A 15,623-nucleotide genomic window follows, 5' to 3' on the forward strand; every position below is an offset into this window, starting at 1 on the left:
TCAAGAAAAGTGACAGAGAAAGGTTAGAGGAGGATCTTTATTAACTGACATGGGGTAAGAAAGCAAGCTGGGGAATTGGCAATTTTCTTGGATCTTAATAAAGCTGTTACACTAGGGAAAAAAATCATCAGTGGGCTGTCATTTGGTGGAGTGTCTTCTACCTCTCCCCAGTGAAATCCAGGCAAACTTGCAGCTGATGTGTTTTCTAGCTGGACACAAGGCTGAGTATGGCAGCCCTGCTAGAAGCATTAGTGTTGTGCAGTCTTGGCCTGGCACCAGTTCTAAGACTTGAGGCAAGCCATCTCTCTTCTACCATTTCCCGTCACTTTTCCCTCTCTGAAATTAATTTTTGGGTGTGTCTTGGCCTGTGGCATCATGTTCAATTGAGTGCCTAAAACCAGAAGCAGCTAGCCTGGGTATTGTCTGAGGAATTAGTTTGTACTCTGGTTTGCCTGTCAGTAAAAGCTGTGGAGTGCTGTTTCTTTGCGTGCCCTAAAGATGTTTCTTTCCTTAATTAGTATTTAAGTACTGATAGACAGGACTTGTCTAAGCTGTGGACAGACCACCAAACTGCTGCATAACAGCTACTTCTGCAGCTGCTTGGGTGATACAGTTGATGTGGCATGGACATGCTAAGACAAATTTAGAATTCTCTAATTTTTGAAGAAAGACTCATGTAAACTTGAATCAGGACTTGAGGTGCCTACAGCTGTGTTTTGAAAATTCTGCTCTTTTTGTGGTCTTAGATGACACTTAGTTATGTTTTCCAGTAAACAGTATTTACAGGTGATGAATTTTGATGTTTCCTGAATAAAACAGTAAAACTACTGTTCTTGTCTTTTTTTTTTGTATTTCTGTATTTTAAACATAAAATGAAAAATTAAGGAAGGCATCTTGGATGAGAAGAGCACACAAAAAAGAGGTAATGGATGTTTGACTTCATACCCCTGGAGTTGAGTCCAGGTGGAATTAACAGGTTTTTGAAACAGCAGTGAACTTGGGTGTAGCCGTGAGCAGAGGGAAGGAAGCCTATTCCTAAACTTCGCATTGTTTGGTAATCCTGGTGATTGTGCATGAATGAGCTTTGGTTTCTATGGAATATAGAAGTATTCTTGGTTGATTCTTAATCATATCTAATTGTGTTTCTAAAACAGGGTTTTTTTCATACTGCTGTATGCTTCAGCTTTTTAAGTTTAAAAAGAAAATGCTTTACACTATGGGCAAGTACTGATTGTTCCCAAACTAAAGTCACAGTTTTACAGCCTAGACTGAGTATGACTCAGTTAATTTGAGTAAGTCAATAGAACCTAAGTTCTGCCTAATTGGAGATGGATACATGGCCCAGTTCAAAATGATGTTTTTAAGGCTGGATATTTTTTTTGTTAGTTTGTACTTGCAGTACTGGGGCTATGTAGCATCCCAGCTGCACTGCATGGAAATGTGCTGGTGTAAAACAGTATCTGTGGTCTTGCTGTGGTCTCAGAAGCTGCAAAAGGTTAACAAGATGTTTGTGCTGCACATGGCAATTTGACATTCAGGTTTCAGTGGTATGAATAAATCCTTTGATAGCAGTGATTCTGGGTATTTTGCAGGTTCTGTGGTGATACCCAAGAGTTTTTTGGGTTTTTTTTAAACTGAGCCAAAGCTTTGGAAAGAAGGGGCAGAATATGGGATTCTTCAGGAAGCTTTTGTTTGAAGTGCTTCAGTTCCAGCACAAGGTAGTTGTGGAAAGACTTACACAATCTATTTAAAAGACTCCAGGTGGCTGCATGTACTGATCTAACAGAGAATTGCCATTTGTGTGAAAACGCGAGGCTTGGGATTCTGCAAAAGGACAGTGTTGTTTGCAGTAGCAAACTTGGGAAATACATTTAGCGTTGAATTTTTGTTTATTCTCTTAAAATGAGGAAGGGATGCTGCAGTGAGGATGAGGTACACTCCACCCATTCCCATGTGATGGAAGGCTTGCCTCAGTCTCGTGTATCTTGCTTCCTTCTGTGGTTTCCCTCCACAGCCTGACTCTGACAGACTGTCTTTGACCTCTTTGTCTCTCTTCCCTCCTCCTCCTCCTTACAGAAGACCGCTCTTAGCTGATGTGGCACAGCCCTAACCTGGGGCCCTTGGTTTAATTATCATGAACTACAGCAAAGACAGAAACTATCCAAACTACTTCTCACTGATAACTTTTTTTCTCGGAGTGTGGTTAATGCGGTTTGTCAAACCAGTCTCAGAAGCTGAAAGTATTTTCTGCATGACTGTTACTAGAACTATAATTTAACTTTTAAAAAAATCAATTTATCCTTGAATGCTAGAATCCTGGCTCCCTCCCTCCCCAGCCAAACTAAACCCAGAAACCACTAAATGTAGCAAATGCAAGGGTTTGAAGACAGAAATAGTCTGACAACCAGGAATTGTCATCTAACCAAGTAACCCCTCTGAATTAAGAGCCTTGCACTGAGGAACAATAGATTCTCATGTCCTGAAACATCCCCTTGTGGAGCAGCGATGAGAATTAATCCTTTAGTTTGTTTTCATTCTGTATTTGTATTCTTTAGAAAGATGTTCTATGTTGTATTATTTAAAAAGATGTCACAGGCATCCCCTCCTAAACCATGAAGCCCACCTTTCTCATTAACATAGGAAAGAAGGTCTGACCATCTGTTCCCTGCCAGCCACCTTCAGTGCTTTCTGCACTTCTCTGTAAATACATCATGAGGCTGTAAGGGTGCTGCTGTGCCTTTCTGACATCCCTCTAGTCTTAATTTACTGTTTAGAGACGTGTGACAAGACTCAACACAAGTTTGAGACAGTGAACGCAGGCAGTGCTGGTGACCAAAGTTAAAATGCTGCTTTCCTGCAGAAGGCACATCTCAGTCTCTCCCTGCTCCAATAGGGATTGTGTGGATGATGAATCTTTCTGAAGATAGATTTAATAAATAGATCAGTAAAGAGTCCATGAAGAGAGAAAACTGAGTTATCATATTTCCTTTAAGAAGAGCATTGAGACTTCAGATACCATTCCAGGAAAGATGTGTATCACATCCTCAGTGCAAAAATGAAGCCTGCATGTATCTCAGGAACACAGTTGGAAGATTATTTAAGTGTGTTAAGAGCCAAAATGTGAGGTCTGTTTCCTTTGGATGAGATCTCAATGAGTTTTGACAGCAAACTTAATGCAGTCATCTGCAAAGGTGAGCTTGTCTTGGCTTTACAGGTCCTCAGAAATCACTTTAACAAAGACAGCTAGACATTAAAAAAGAGCTGGCATCTTTTCCTTGTTTTTAAATTATAATGGACAGCAAGTATTGTCCTATAATTGTGCCTTACCATTAAATAGATCTGCCATCTCTGCTTAGGTGGATTTTTTAACAGTAGGAACACATATGGATTTTTGACCACAAAGCTTAAAAGACCAAAGTGCTTGATCCACTGTTCTTCTTCTGAAGTCCTACTGAATCCCTAGTCCAGGGTTGGGTTGAGAGTCTATTTAAAAAAATGAGAGGAACACTCTAGTGATTATGACAAACACCTTACAGATAGGAGGTGAAAAGTCACAATATGCCATGGAGGTAAATGTCTTTTATGGAATGTGGTTTCTGTGCTTTTATAAATCCAAATGGAAGATTATTTCATAAATGCATTAGATTTCCAAGGGTTTTCGGAAAAACATTAACTCAGTCAGATCTTTCTGTCCCAAGTATCCCTAGAATTGAGAAAACGGGTATTTTTGTGGTTACCACTGCTTTTAGCTGGAGTCACAGATGTTCACTTAAGAAGGCTTCTGATAGGGCTGGAGAGCAAGGAATGCTGTAGGCTTTGAACAAGCAGCACCAGCTTTTCCAGCTATCTTTTGCAGCATCCAAATCTGCTGTTCTCAGCCTCCTGTTCTGCAGGTGACCAGGAGCTGCATGATGCAGCAGACTGTTGGCTCTCACATGGGCTCCTTCAGGCACACAGCTTGTCACCACTGTTCACGGACCTGAGGAGAGACCAGTGCTCTCCCAGGAGTTTGCAGTCTCACCTGGCCAAAGGGCAGGGGAAATGAAGCAGCAAAATGAACCTGCTGGGGAAGGGAATGCAGGAGGAGCAGGCTAAAGGCAGATAAAGGAGTTTGGATGAAACAACTGCTTTCAGATTTCTGTCGCTGTTCAACAGTAGAACTAACCTCTCTTCTCTCTTTTTTAATCTTTTGCAGGAAGTCCAAGGGAAAGCCAAATGGTAAGAAGCCAGCACCAGAAGAGAAGAAACTTTACCTAGAGCCAGAATACACAAAATCCAGAATTACTGACTTTGAATTTAAGGAACTAGTGATGTTACCACGGGAAATAGACCTCAATGAGTGGCTTGCCAGCAACAGTGAGTATTATGTTCATACAACTCTGAGCTTGCTGTCTATCCTCAAGAGGCCATTCATTTACTCTTTTTGCTGTTTTCAGTGCTTAGAGAAGCACTCAGTGACTATTTATGCTTACTGTGTAATGCATGTCATTATACCTTGAGTGGTAATTAAGCTGTCTCACGCACAGCCCAGCTGTGCTCAGCAGCATGAAAGCCTTGATGCATTTCCTCCTTCCAGCTCCCTCCCTGTGGCACTGAGGGCACTGCAGTTTTGGATGCTCTTTGTAGAACCGTCAAGATCCCCACTGACTGCTTGCTAAACTGGCTGGTTCTGCATGTTTCTGACTCCAGCTACTGATCTTCCAGAAGCATTGCAAAAATTGAGTTTCTAAAGACTTGTATGTAAAGCATTTTATGCCTAAAGCCAGAAGCTGTGAAGTATTTTGATCAGTATTTTTGAGTCCTCCCCACTCCTTCCAAATTTTGGTGGAATTACTGTGGATTTCAGGAGTAGACAGGCTGAAATTCAGAGATGTGGCCAGCTACTGTGACTGAATGCTGTACCTGTGCACTTCAGCCCTGATTTGCTGTACTTTCCTGGGCTACTCCTGCCTGTCCTCACCTGCCTCTATGGCCCACTCTTGTTTATGTTTCCAACAGTGTGTGGTAGTAGCAAGAAACTACTTTAAACTGCACACTAAGAAAGTTTATAGAGACTCATGAAGAAAAAGTGAGGTGCACCATGAGAAGTATTAAGAAGTTCAATTATCTCAGGAGACTTTTAGAAAGTAGAAGTGTGCTAGGTTTCATGCTGGTTGTTTTTACAAAGAAACATGTTTTGAAAACTAATAGTGCTGTTTTCTAGCCACTGTAGATTTTAAGTCTGTAGATTTTAAGTCTGACTTCAAAAGAATGTAGCAAATTGTTTGCCTTCAGCTTATAGAAGAGTAGTCTACTGTAAAGGCGAGGCTGATGATGGAGACACTTTCCAGTCTTGCTGCTTTGTGAGTAATAAGAGCTAATGCATCATGGTGCTTTCATCTTAAATCAAAACAAGAGGTTTCATTCTGTGTACCTCTTTGTTTTGCAGTTCATCATTAGGCTCATTTAGCTAAATCATGTTTAAATTTGTATGCAAGCTCAGGACTGAGGTTGTTTCACTTGCTGTATTTAAATAATTGTCTGCAGGATAACCAGTGTTTTAAAGTATTTTACTTCTGAATTTCTTTCCTTTGTTTATTTTTCAGCAACAACTTTCTTTCATCACATCAACTTACAGTATAGTACAATCTCAGAATTCTGTACAGGAGAGTCATGTCAGACCATGGCAGTGTGCAATACGTAAGTCAGTATTTTCATTTATTACATGTGCAAGGTTTCCATGTCTTCAGAGTCTCCTGGGGGAGGATACTGGTATTGGATGGCACTGGGCAAGTGTTTACAGCAGGTCTCTACTTGCTGAGAATGTGTCAGCTGTGCATCCTCTTCTCTCCCTTCAGCAGGGAAGTGTGGTGGAAATCTGGTTTTGTGAGGACTAGAAGAATGAGAATCTCTTGAGTGCTCTAAGCTAGTTTTATAAGGTCAGATCAGAAAGGCAAATGACCATGTGTGTACTTGGAGGAGAGGGAAAGGAGGGTGTGAAGGAAACTTCCTTGTCTGACCATTCAGGAGCCACTATGGCAGTCAGTCTTGAGCTGGGACCAAGGCCCCTTCACAGCTACACACCCCACATTCACTCAGACCAGCTTTTTTTACTGGCTTGACCCAGGTTTACACAGCAGAGTCTTGGATATGCAGATCCTTGAAATTAACTTGGTACAGTAATTAAATAACCTCATAACAGCTCAATCCAGTGCCTCCATCTGGAGGGGCATCAGAGGAAACTCTGGGCTTTTATAGTCTCACAGTCAAAAAGCCTGAGTGAGACTTGGGGTTGTCAGCTCCTGCTGTGTCTCTGAGTGTCACCTGGCAGAGCCACAGGTCCCCGTGTCCTTTGTTGTGCCGCTGCCACGCAGAGCTCAGCCCTGAGCCTGCAGTGCAGCTGCTGATGGAAGTACCTGCACAGAGTGTGCTCCTCAGCAAGGGCAGGGCAGGACTGTCCGTGCTGGTTACAGCGCTGGGGTTCCAGGGAAGGCAGGGCAGGAGAGGTGAGTTGTGAAAACATCAGAGCGTGCTTCTGAGAGCCAGAATGCTGACACAGCTCCAGGCTGCTCGTAGATAACCTCTAGCCTGATGTGAGCCACAGGCTCTCTGCCTGAGCCCCTGGGCACAGAGGACACAAGTGGCAGCTTTGCAAGAGTAAGGAAAACTTACTGGTTTGGCATTTGTCCGCCTCTAGAGCTTAGTAGACTTTAACATTGACTAGCAGTTAGTTCTGGAAGAAAGCTTTGTAGTGTTACTGGGCAGTGTGAATATCAGAAAAAGTTACAATAAATTCTGCTCCTGATGAGCACAGTCCAACATGATGGAATATGAGATCCAGTCAAGTATGAATATGCCTGTTGTGTTTTGGGTTTTTTCCCTCCAACATGTGTTGATAGCCCTTTTCTTCCCTCCTCTTGCATTTCCTGGGATTAATTTACTTGAGATAGATTTTAAAAGAGCCGACTGGGCAGTAACATCATAGTAGATCAAACAACATCTCAGAGAATGTATGCAACAGAACCTCTGTATTGTATTTCTGATAGTCTTTACATAATTCTTAGAAGGAAAGCCTTGCTTAATGCACTGGTCTATCTTGTACACTTGAAATTAGGGGCTTTCTTTGAGAACACTTAAAAGCATGCAGATTGTATTTTTGCATGTAGAAGGTGGAATGATAACTGTCAGAGACTTAAAGGCCATGCTAGAGACTTTGAAACCAAGCTGGAAGAGAGAGTAATAAATCTCTGCTGGACCCAGATTTTATCAAAAGGAGACAGCATGTCTCTAAATAAGAAATGGTGAGCAGTAAGATGAGTATTTTGTTGATTCTTGTTCCCAAGCATACTCATGTTTAAATTCCTGATGTAGCACTGGCAGTCCCAAGCACGGAGTTTAACTGTTTATCCACTTGGCTGGTGGGAAATAGTGGCTAAAAGGAGGTGGTGATTTGGAACCTGCATTAGTGTTGCTCTAGTGAGCCTTTAACATGAGTTCTCTGTAAGCACCTTGTGCTGCAGAATAAAAAGAGGAAGTGCCTGTAGGCAACTGCAGCTGTAGCCTGTATTTTTCGTGGTAGGGACTGATAGCAGAATGTTCCTATCCTTTGTTTTGGAAAACTGAAAAATTGCACTATTTGGGAATAACAGGAAGCATATCTACACTTGGGTGAAGCACTTGAAAGGGCTTGTGTGTACCTAAATCATAACAACCTCAGTACCTTCCTGTACTTGGGGCAGGTGGCTGATTCACTTTTGCAAACTGGAGGCCGCTTGCTTCAAGTGTGTGGGTCTGTGGAAAAGCCACCAAGGTACGATCAGCTGCCCGCACACCTTCAGCACAGTTCAGCTTTGTGGGCTCTTATTTCATATTGTGTTCTCCAAATCCTGTTCTTTTTGTTCTGCCTTTCCTAGCTCTGGTAAGCTGAGGATGTGCTGGTTGTGTTGGAAAGCACCAGTTGCTGTGGCTTATTGTGCCTGGGACCTGTCTCCAGTGTATAAGGAGAGACACCTGAACACTGGTGTCAGTTCTGATTAACCTGATGGTCGCTGCAGGCTTGGCCTTCTGTGGCCATGATCAGTTTGTTGCTGTCCTTTGGAGTGCAATAGCATCTGGCTGTTTAAGATTGCCATAGAATCACACTACCTTGGAATTCAGGTGCAGTTTGTCATTGTTTCCCATGCTGATTTCTTGGGTAGTTCCATATGAAAGTCTGCATTCTGTTACACTTTTATATTCTCCCTGCTGAGTTCTTTGTGATATATTTTGGATCACACCATTCCGGTCATGCTTAAGAAAGGCTTTTTTATTTATGCTTGAGATGTTCAAGTAACTACTGAGAAGTGGTTGCTCGTTGAGTTACTTGACATTCAAATTGCACTGCAAGTACCCAATCCTAAATTTAAAGTATTTGCTGGCACAATAAGCACTTGTTGAAGTTAAATATTTGAGGTAATGTTTTAACATCTGAGAGAAGCTGCAGCCGGCTGACAAACTGCAGACAGATGCAGCTTTCAGCCCTCTGTCAGATACATGAGATAGCACAGCCATCTGCACACAGCAAGGAGGAGAATTTCTGCTTACGGTCACTAGGAGACATCTGACCAAAACTTAGTCTCAGTGCAGAACAGATGGAAGCATTTGCTGGCAAGGTGGGATAATGCCAAGAGAAATACCACAGTGGCTAGTTATCCTCAAACTTTAATGAGGGTGAATGAATGTAACTTTGGGAATTACTTAATTTTGCTCATTAATATGTTTGTCTCTTGTTGTAAAGCAGGTTTTATATTTTAACACAGTATTTACCATTAAAATTTAGTATGCTTTATAGCTTATTATTACACAAAGCAGCTTTTAAAGCACCCTGAGCTATAAACTGACATTTCTAGCTGACATTTGGGTAAAACTCCTCAAAGTACTGCAGTGAGTGTAATAAATAAGAGCCTATGTAAAGTGCTGTACATAAAAGGATAAGTCTACAAAACTGAGGCAGAAATGAAGGATGGATTCAAACTTTCAGGAAGGCCACATTTCAAAATGTTTTGGTCCAGTGAAATCCCTTAATTGGTAACTCTTACCACTCTTTTTTTTTCTAATCTTAGTCTCCTTTCTCATGTTTATCTTGCCCTTAGTGTCTCTGCATAGGGAGGGGATTTCCTCCTAGAATGCTTAATTCAAACTTACAAGTTTTACATTGTAGTACATTTAGGTTCCCCCAAGTATATAATTTTACATGATCCCTCCTCCTTTTCTTTTCTGCCATCCAAGCACTGCTTAGCCCCTGTGAAACCATCAAAGCTGTTCCAGCTGCTCACAAGCACTGTACTCCGGCCTCTTGCTTTCTATTCTGCTTTCTTCATGTTGCCTGTTTTTTGGTATTTCTACCAGGACTGTCTCTCCTTCCTTTCAGGCAAAATGATTTCCACAGTATATGCTTTTCCCTCCTTCCAAAAGCCTTTCTTGTATATTGGTGTAAGTTCTGTTCTGCCTTAGATTCTGTGTCATCAACACCAGCCCAGAATGTTGTAGAGGAAAAGGGATAAAGTACATACATATATTAAGGTGCAATATTGTGATTTCACATGTGTTATGCTTTATTATTTGCATCACAGGCTCTTCTCTGGTCAACCCATAATCATTTCTCCCTGGGATTTAGAACAGAGTTGCAGATTCCTCTCCATACTGGGGAGAATTAAATCTGCAATTTTTGAAAAGTGCCCTTAAGTCTCATCCTCTTGTGTTTCTCCTTCCCATCCATTCCCTAATATGGGACTGTGCTGTCACAGTGCCAGTGGTGGAATGCAATTAGGCTTCTGTGCCCAAGTAAGCCCTTCCATGGCCCCAGACTGCTCCTATCCTGTTCATGGAGATAACTCCAGCGTGGGTGGAAGCCGTGTACCAGGTGCAAGATGTTCATGGCACATCAGGGGCACTCCTCTTCCCCTGAGAGCTGTGAAATCTGTTCAACAGCACCTGAAACATGAGGAAAACACATGACTCCAATGAACAGGACAGTCCTTGTAGTTATTCCCTTACTATTATGACTCTTCTGTTTAATTCCAATTTTGCATAATTAATTTCCTAATTTTCAAGGAAAGCCAGAAAGGCTAGGCAGTGGGATGCTGAATCAGATTTATTCACTTACATGAGAATGTAAGTGAACTTGTGCAATTGCCAAATTGTTTCTTCTGACTAAAATCCTATTATCAATACTCAGTTTTGCACCTATGGGCAACTCTAAGCTGCTTTCTGTCTTGAAGTTGAGGGTTCCTCAGCATGAGAAAACTGCTGGGGTATAACAGTGCAGCCTGCTTGTGCTCCTAGTGACAGGCATTGTCTTAAGACCCAAAATAAGGCTGAATTGCCCGGGTCTGTCTTTCACTGCAGGAGTAGACAAACAAGGTTGTGTTTGGTGCACTACATTGTGTAATTCCTTAGAGGTGGATTGTACAAAGGAAGTGAGCAGTGGTGAAGAGCACATTGTGTGCCTGAGGGCCCAAGTGCTGGGTTTGATGCCTGACATAGCTCTAAAAAGAATTTTTGACTCCTGCTGTTTTCACCTTCTCACCTTTTTATGCAATTTTGCAGTCAATCCTTGTCTCTCTAGTAAAGGACAGAGTGACCAAATATTACATAGTGAAAAGAAGCTGAAAGAAAAATTCTAAAACCTTAATATTTGCAGAACTACTTTGTAGTTGCCTTTCCTCTCCCAACTTGAGCTCCTCTACTTATTATCCTCTGATTTTCATATGGCTTGGGGCATGAACAAGGAATTGGGGAAGACCAGTACAATGGATTTCTTATCGGCACTATAATGATATAGGACTGTGCCTTGAGCTTAGACTTTTTGAAGAAAGTTCATAAACTGGAACTTAAGGCTTGTCTAATGTGACATACTAATAAAAACTTTAAAAGTGTTTCCCTGAATTCTTTATCTGTAAAAATCTGTTTCTCACTGTGTGCCTAATCCAGTGGGTAGTTGTTCTTGGTAGCAGTTAAGAGATGCTTTAATTAGCCATGACTTTTTTTTTTTTTTTTAAAAAGGAACAAATATTTAGTTGTTTTGTAGCCTTCAGATTGTCTGTCAGCTGAGGGATGGTTGCAGTTAATCATAATTATTATGGCTAACTGATGGAATTATGGCTGCTTTTGAAAGGCTAGTATCTTCTGTTAAGATCCAACAGGAACATTCACTGTGGCAGAACCACATGTAAATTCAGGTGTTTGCACGAGTCTGTAACATGAGGAGCAGAGTTCAAACACACACTGGTATGGATGTGCAGAAGGGGCCCGAAAACTTCCCCTGGGCTGCATTTTGAAGAGGATTGGGAACTCCTGAAAACTGCCAGTGCTGGAGAGCCCCAGACTGGAAAAAAAGTGGTGTTCTGGGGCCACCGTCTGACTGTTTCACAGTATTGCATTGCAGAACTAATGTGCTCTCTGATGCTGAGCATCACAAGTTTATCACTGTGCAATGTTGTTGCCCCTTAAATATAGTTCAGAATTCTACAGACTGTATGTAAATCTGTCATGGATAGGGAATTGTCACTCCCTCAGCAGAACTCCTCCCCTTGCAGTCTTGTCAGCAAGGCTTTCTGTGCTTGGTGCTGCCACCTGCACTCCGGCCTAGACTGATAGAGAGAGACAAAATCAGCCAACACAAGTTCAAGTTCTTTGATGCAGAAAGAAGTGACTCTCTTCTGTCACAGCTGCACTTTTATATTCCTTAGACACAGCCCCCTTGAGGAGTAGCTGAGGAGCAGAGTGTGATGTGGTGACACTGTCCCTTCTCTCCACAGACAGTACTACTGGTATGATGAGCGGGGAAAGAAGATCAAGTGCACTGCTCCTCAGTACGTTGACTTCGTCATGAGCTCGGTGCAGAAACTAGTGACAGATGAGGACGTCTTTCCAACAAAATACGGTATGCCTGCTTTCTTTGGGGGTGCCAGCAGTCAAGTGAAAGTTGGCAATCGTGTGTATGAATACCAGACAGCTTTCTCACTTTTTTAAATGGGTTTTAGTTTGATTTTTTTAATATATAGTTTTCTTTCTTTGCATATTTCTTTTGTAGTTTTGGTGGTTTGGGGTTTTTTTAAAGGAAGATTGTAATTTTGGTTGATTCTGGCAATAAAAGAAGACTTACCCTCTTGGTGTGTGAACTAGGGTGAACGTCTGGCAAACCTGACCCCTTGGCCTATAGCTCATCATCAGTACCCCTTTTTCTTCAGACATTTTGATATGATCGAGCCTGGATTTATAGAGGATAAAATTCTGAAAACAGTCAGCATTTGTGTGTTCAATACCATCTGCTGATAGCAAACCTCAACCTTTGTGTGGCTTTACTATTTCCATTAGAACCTCAGTGCATTAAGAAATGTGGGTAATAAATTGGATTGCAGCAATGTGGCTTGCTTTCTTTGCCCAAGGCTCGGCATTGTCTGTCAGAGTGTTTGCAGCCTCCTTTCCATACAAAGATTAAATAAGAATGTGATTTTTAGAGCTGAAAAGCAATACCAAAGTAATTTAAACTCAAATTTGTATCCTAACAAGATTGCTACGTGCAAATGCCTTTGGTTAAGGGGAAGAAAATAGAAACTTGAAGCAATTGTGGGTGGGCTTAATCAGAACTAAAAGCAGCTGGCTTCATGAGCCACTTCAACAGGTAATTGGGAAACTAGGACATTACCATATAGGACATTACAGTACAGAAAACATTAGGCTAGTAGCCTTTGCTTACAAGCAGTATGATCTGGAAGGAGGTAGTTTCTCCTCTTTGATAGAATTTCAGCGTTTTCAAGGGAACACATTATACAAAGTTAAGTACAAACTACCACACACCACCAAGGCCCATGTAGTTTGGCTTCCCTTTTAGGATCTCTGAACTGGTGTTCCAGGGGAAAACCCACTCCCGGGCAAACTAGATAAGGACACAGAAGAACCTCTTGTTTTTACAGCCAGTAACTAAAAAGGTAGTGGCTTTGGAGAAGAACTACACTTGCTGCCTGATTTTTGACTCCTTAAGGTTTAAAATTTAACTTCAAATGAAAATGCATAATATCTCCTTAGCCTTGTCCCCTAAATTCCTGTCAAAAGAGGGTGATTTGACACAGGACCCTCAGGTTGTTTGCTATGTAAGTTGGGCTGGTTGCTCTTACCCAGGTGCTTCTGTGGGGCTGACAGTGAGCAGCTGGTGCTATCATGGTGTTTCTCCATCTTCCTTTCAGGCAAGGAATTCCCAAACTCATTTGAGTCCCTAGTGAAGAAGATCTGCAAGTACCTGTTCCATGTGCTGGCCCATATCTACTCCTCACACTTTAAGGAGACTTTGGCACTGGAGCTGCACGGACATTTAAACACGCTCTACACACACTTTATCCTATTCATCAGGGAGTTCAACCTCGTGGACCCTAAAGAGACCACCATCATGGATGACCTCACGGAGGTCCTCTGCAGCAGCAGCGGGAGCAGCAGTAACGGGAGCGGCAACGGGAGCAGCAACAGCGCGGGAGCACAGAACCATGTGAAAGAGAGATGAGCCCTCCTCCTGGACCCAAACTAACATTATAAACAATATAATCTATTGTGTGTATGTGTATGTATATGTTCAGATATACATACCAGCATATACAGTGATGAAAGCTGACCGCAGAGATGCTGCCACGCAGGACGCGCAGTCGTACGGGGCTGTACGGAGCTTTGGGTTCATGCGCCAGCTGGCGAGAAGTTGCACCAATTTTATTTTATTTTCTGTCCACTCCTCCTTTTACCTATTCAGATGGATGATGAGTGCTGTTTTTAGAGAAGAGCCAAGCTTGAGAGTGGGGCCACTCTTGGTTTTTTGTTTGTTTTTTTCTCCTTTTGTTTGGTTGGTTGGTTTTCTAGTTTTCTTTCTTTGGTCTTGAGTGCAAGCCCTTTGGTCTTTCTAGGATGGTGGTCCTGCCATTTAAAAAGTATCTATTATATTATAAGAAGTAACTTTTACTTTGAAGTGGCTTAAAATGCAGGTTTGTTTGGGGGTTTCTTTTTGGGGGGTGGGGGTGGTTTTTTGGTTTGGTTTTACATAGACTACCCCTTACCCTGCCAAAAGCTCCCCCACTGAGCGCATCTTGCCCTTTGTTAGCTTGGAATGGGAAGAAACTCCTGGCTTGACTAGAGTAGCAACTAGGGGCTTGCTACGTGTTGAAAGTGGGCAAGATTGTCCAGTTGTCCCATCTACTCGGTCACAAGGTGTGAACGTGCAAGAGGATCCACAAACCTTTCTGCTTATTGCTCCTACAACATATATACTCTTTTCTCTGCTCCCCTGCCTCTTCTTTTCGCAGGCACACCTGCACAGGTAACAGGAGTAGGATCACTGCAGTCCAAAACCATGTGCAAGAGTCACCACCATTTGCTTTCCCTTGAACAGAGGCCCGGGGAAGGGGGGAGAAGGGTATACTGAGTCAGTCACCGCCTGTGCTAGAAAGATGGCTGTTGGCATAAAATTATATTGTTGGCTTATTTTAGTTCATCTGTTCTATAATAATAAAAACAAATCTATCAGCCACAAGCTTTGTTTTCATGTGTGCAGCGTCAGAAGTCACCAGACCCCACCCCTAGAGCCTCCCTTCCACCACTGAAGGAATGCTGCTGGCCCTGCTGACAGCCAGCTTTATAAATAATGGGCTGTTTTCCACCCTGTGATCTTACATTTATAATGAATTCCGTGCTTTTCCCAGTAGCCCAAGGAACAGCCCCCCCAGGACATATGAAGATAAGCACTGCTTGGAGTGGGGCAGGTTTGTTTGTGCACTCATCCATTCTGCAAATGCAGTGGGTTTCTGGCTAACTTGAAGCAAATCCTGTACCACAGCATCTCTGGATACAGTGTTATATCAGTACTGTATCTGGTCAGTGATAGTCCTTTCTTTCCTTCAAGTTTCCACTGAATTCTTGCAGTCATTGTTTCCAGTTGGGGAAATGCCAGATTTTGCTTGTATTTGTTCTTCTGTCAAAGCTGTGACAATTGTTTGCTTGGTTTTGGTCATTACCTGAGGCCTCTGAATGATTAATAACTGACCTGGCATAAATCTGAGAAAGTTTCCAGAATGAAGTCTGTATGTGTAGTAAAAGGCAGTAGAGAAAAGGAAGGCAGAACAAGTGCAAAGAAAAAAGCAAAGGAAAAGCACAACCAAGGGGGGAAATAAAAAAAAAAAAAAAACAAAAAAAAAAAAACCAACCATAAAACAAAAAACAAAGCATGAGCAAGAAAGGACAAAAATAAAAAGCACAAGCAAGAAGAAAGCTTGTGAAGCAGAGTGCAATAATGACAGATGTGCAAGTGAGAAAAAGACTAAATCATAGAAGTGACATAAGAGCAAAAAGGCATGAGCACAGGAGAAGGGAAGAGTAGGAGTGAGGACTGGGTGGAGAGATTGAAAACAACTTCAAAACTTGTGATGCCACGTATCCTGTATTGTTTCTGGATTGTGGATACCTCTCACTGACCTGCTCAGGTGAGTTGCTGTTAATACAGTGGTCAAGAGCACTCCTTCCCCACCATGTCCTGCTGCTGCAGTCTCCATGTCCAAATATTCCCATTCAGGCCCCATGCTGATACGAGCCTTTCCATGACAATTCCCTGCACTAAAGTCTGGAGAGAA

The 15,623-nt window shown here is 42.2% G+C and overlaps 1 protein-coding gene across 7 annotated transcripts in view; it reads left to right on the forward strand.

Moving 5' to 3' along the window:
• Positions 1–14,530, forward strand: part of MOB2 (MOB kinase activator 2) — a 108,561-nt gene extending 94,031 nt beyond the window's left edge. For all 7 annotated transcript variants that reach the window (XM_030274000.4, XM_072929779.1, XM_072929780.1 and 4 more), the window contains exons 2-5: positions 4,196–4,356; positions 5,586–5,679; positions 11,778–11,902; positions 13,206–14,530. In XM_030274000.4, coding sequence (XP_030129860.1) covers positions 4,196–4,356; positions 5,586–5,679; positions 11,778–11,902; positions 13,206–13,516 — 691 coding nt within the window. In that variant the 3' untranslated portion in view covers positions 13,517–14,530. The remainder of the gene's footprint in view (positions 1–4,195; positions 4,357–5,585; positions 5,680–11,777; positions 11,903–13,205) is intronic.
• The last annotated feature ends 1,093 nt before the right edge of the window (positions 14,531–15,623 follow it).

The sequence above is a fragment of the Taeniopygia guttata genome, chromosome 5 (genome assembly GCF_048771995.1).
Source record: "Taeniopygia guttata chromosome 5, bTaeGut7.mat, whole genome shotgun sequence".
Classification (NCBI taxonomy): Eukaryota; Metazoa; Chordata; class Aves; order Passeriformes; family Estrildidae; genus Taeniopygia; species Taeniopygia guttata.